The sequence below is a fragment of the Nicotiana tomentosiformis genome, chromosome 1, assembly GCF_000390325.3.
Source record: "Nicotiana tomentosiformis chromosome 1, ASM39032v3, whole genome shotgun sequence".
NCBI classification, from domain to species: Eukaryota; Viridiplantae; Streptophyta; class Magnoliopsida; order Solanales; family Solanaceae; genus Nicotiana; species Nicotiana tomentosiformis.
In genome coordinates, this window is record NC_090812.1 from 64,702,984 (window position 1) to 64,706,969 (window position 3,986).

The following is a 3,986-nucleotide window of genomic DNA, read 5'->3' on the forward strand; positions in this document are numbered from 1 at the left end:
AAATAATAACTGCCAATTTGATGTAAATATTGAAACATGTCATAATCTTACGCGACAACTCGAATATTACCAAAAATAGGAAAATAACCAAAAAAAGAGAATATAAATAAAAGCAATAGTAAACTGAACTAGGAATATTGAAACATGTCCTAATCTTCTGGGACAAATCGAATATTAACAAAAACTGAAAATAACTAAAAAGAGAATATAAATAAAAACATGTCATAATTTTCAGCGACATCTCGAAAATTACCAAAGAATTCGAAATTAAAAAAGATAATATAAATAAAAATAATGGTAAACTAAATTAGGATAGTTATTCATCCATTTACAAATTAAGAGATATTATTAAGAGAGTATCAAATACTAATAATCTTATAATATCAAATCACCACTGGTCATTACAATATTATAGAGGTCAATTTTGAAAATCTTTTTAAAAATGGAGAGTACAGTCAACACTGTGATTAATTATCTAAATTTGCATGCCTCATAACATGTGAACACTACAAAAATGAACTGGATTCATATCTATGAACTACCGAAATTGAAAAACCAAAGGCTTCAATATGTTGGAAAAACTCTATAAATACCAGGCTTCTGTATTATAAAGTTCATATCACATAGTAACTCTTACTAAATAATACTAGTTATATCATCATTATCCTTGAGAATGAGTACTAGATGGATTATGGTTCGCAAAAGTATTCGTCTCGCAAAGATAGAAAATCAGAATAATCGACTAGTGACTTTCTTAAAACGCCGAAATGGTGTCTTCAAGAAAGAAAACGAGCTTGTTGTTATGACTGGTGCTGAAGTTGGCACCATCGTGTGTCCACAAGGTAATTACAAGCCTAATTATATTTTTTTGGTCAACTATATATATATGATATACCATCAACAAATATTACTTTTTAAGCATAAATGTACATGCATCATCATAACTAAACATGCAAATCCAAGCTCTTGAACATGATAATTAATTTCACATAAAATTAAAGCATCATAAAAAAATACTTGGTGTGGGAGGCATTATAATAGTAGATAGACTGATTTCTCCCCTCTTGCCCTATTTTATATTACCAATTTCTCTCCTTTTTCTCTATAGGTAGCAAGCCTTACTCTTTTGGTCATCCAAATGTAAATGAAACCATCAACAAATATGTTGGCGAAGAAAGGCCTCCATCACCATCATCACCAGGCATTGATGACAAGTATGTCCAGATGTTCCGAAAAGCCAATTCTAGAGAACTTAATACACGATTCAATTCTCGGCAAGACCAACTAGTTTTTGTATTAAACTTGAAAATCAAACTCAAGCAAATGAATAAGAAAGTGGAAATCCATCAAGAGTGGTTCAAGGGTCCTATAGAGAAGATAAACTACACCGAGGCTTCAATATTGAAGGAGGGATTGGAAGATCTGCTCTTGAAGGTGAAGAACTATGGTACTGAGCGTGGTTATGGTTATGAAAATGGAAAGTGGAAGGCTGAATAAAAGCTACTACTAGTTTTATTTTAATAATCGTTCGTGTTATTTATTTTTAAAGGTTAATCTTGGCACAACCATAAAAGTTGTCGTCGTGTGACTAGGATGTCACAGGTACAACCCATAAATAATATTTTGCAGAAATGCAAAGTAAGGCAATCTACAACAGCCCAACATGGTCATGATTTTTTTCTTTCCCGGCCGTATCCTGCACATAACAGGAGTTTAGTGTAGGGGGGCTATTCTAGTTAATCATTTTTTTTGGGTTGGGGTATTATGTGGTGTTTTGGTGATATCAACTATGTATGCGTAATAAAAAAACATGATTGTGATGGAATATAGGTAGAGTTATAAAAATTATATCTCAGTTTCAAATAATTCAAAAACTTAAAATTAAAATAATATAATGCTATTGTTTAAAAACTTAAAACTACATAACATATCACAAATACTTATTATATTACAAATAGCCAGAATATAGTCTTCAAAATAATATCTAAGCTAGAGAGATACCAAAAAAAATAAATTCTAAAATCAAAAAGTAACTTGAAAAGAATAAATGAAAGAATACAAAAAACAAACTTTAAAGAAATTAAGCATAAAGAAGGAAAATGCAAACGTGGAAGAAAAGTAAGAAGTAGAGGCCAAACCTTTTTGTACTTTGCAGCAAATAAAAGTCTAAAGTGTATTTGTTTCTCAGTAAACGACAAAGAGAAAAGATTGTGAAATTAAAATAAATAATTAAAAAAATATTGACTTTTGAATTTTTTAGTTTGAGAATTTAGTATCAATTATTTTTTTGAATATTTAAATTATAGAAAAGGATTTATTAAGCAATCTTAAATTTGAAAATTTTTTCGGGGCTTACGCCCCAAATAAAGGCCTAAAACAATGGGGATTACGCCTAGGCAAACACCTAGAAGGTTGGTGCGTATGCCCCACTAGACAGCTACGGAGCTATAATCTTGCTTAGGCAGCTACTGCTATCAATTCTAAAGTGGAACCTCCAACCTGAATTGGAATGAAATTGGAGCTTTTCTCCCATGAAATTTCTTAAGTATACATAGTGCAAAGAGTGTTGATCTCTCATCATTCCACACATAGTTTTTCTTTGAACTATTGCATTGTAGCACCAAAATCGTTAGGTTACAGTTTTCCGTTGCTAAGAGTGTTAGCCCTAAATCGCACACGCAAGTATACGTGATCAATGAAATAATAAAGAATGGGTAGAGTATTGTTCCCACGAGAACTTGTGATCAGTTATCAACTAAATCAAGCAATTTCTAATTTATCGAGTCAAGAATAATTTCATGGTGATTTTTGTTGATTAATTCTACTAACTAAAATTACGATTAAGAGAATAACTAATTAACTAGCACACTTAGCATAAAAGGTTTAATTCAATGAGAAATAATATTTCAGTGTTATGATTATGTAACAATCCTGTCGAATTTTTCAATTAACTTGACTTATTAATTTATTTGGGTTATTAACCTGCAAAGACAATAATACTCGTAGAAATTCGACAACTTCTACTCGCCTATTCAATTTATTCTAAACCCAATATTTTTATGAGATTAGAGATAAGAAGAACGCATTAATAATCTCTTGCACAATTGGCTAAGCACGAAAAATAAGTATATTTCTATCCGTATTCGCAAATTAATTCACCAATGACAAGGTTCAAGATCGTACTCTATTCAATCCTATTGCAATCAAGAATTACCTCTTTCAAGTTCAACTCAAGATTCATATATAATATTTTTACTGTTAGCTAGGCAGTAAAATAATTATGCTAAGGATATGAATAAACAAACCAACATGATAAATTAAATAATCAAATCAATATTCGAATATCAACATTCATGTAAAACCATAACCCTAGAATGAACGAGTTTAGCCACGCATAGTCATGGTAGCAATATTAATTAATTCCCAAGAATACATAAATATCAATAAAAGAAGTGTAAAAGAAGAACTCAAGATAAATTTCACGGTTTTCGAACTCTGTTATGGATTCTCTATGTTTCTAAGTGTGTTCTTTCCTCCCCAGGGTCTTCTCTCCCTTAAAAAAGTGGCTAACTATCATATTTATGTGGCTTAGGGTTAGTTGGGACGATATTGGATTTTCCTAATTCGGATTGGAAAAGCTGATATTTTTTTGCTCCGGTCCCGGTCTGGCAAAGTGACCCTCGCTTCGTTGTCCGAGATTTTTCTGGTTTCTTCTGCTCTGGTCCCTGTCTGGCGAAGTCTTGCTTCGTTGTCCGGGATTTTTCTTTTTAGCTCCTTTTCACCAATTTTTCTCCCACTTTATCATTTTCCGCGTAAGTTTGTTCCTACACATAAGAAACACGTAATGAACTTATTTTCACTTCAAAAGCGGTGTGAACTCCCGCAACTCACACAAAAATTAATATACAAACACACTCAAAACATACACTTTTCTCCCTTTATCATAGAGTAAAGATGTTACTCTGATTTTCTGAATATCTGCTTTG

General features: G+C 31.7%; 1 protein-coding gene across 1 annotated transcript; it reads left to right on the top strand.

Moving 5' to 3' along the window:
• The first annotated feature begins 658 nt into the window (after positions 1 to 658).
• Positions 659 to 1,845, top strand: LOC104111355 (agamous-like MADS-box protein AGL62). Its single transcript, XM_009621034.2, has 2 exons — positions 659 to 842; positions 1,109 to 1,845. The coding sequence occupies exons 1-2, from the start codon at positions 674 to 676 to the stop codon at positions 1,495 to 1,497; spliced, it is 558 nt and encodes a 185-aa protein (XP_009619329.2). The 5' UTR covers positions 659 to 673; the 3' UTR covers positions 1,498 to 1,845.
• The last annotated feature ends 2,141 nt before the right edge of the window (positions 1,846 to 3,986 follow it).

Bases quoted from the DNA above. Each gene is read 5' to 3' on its own strand.
- LOC104111355 (XM_009621034.2), top strand. From the start codon at position 674: ATGAGTACTAGATGGATTATGGTTCGCAAAAGTATTCGTCTCGCAAAG. The intron at 843-1,108 runs GTAATTACAAGC...TTTTCTCTATAG, and splicing joins CACCATCGTGTGTCCACAAG to GTAGCAAGCCTTACTCTTTT.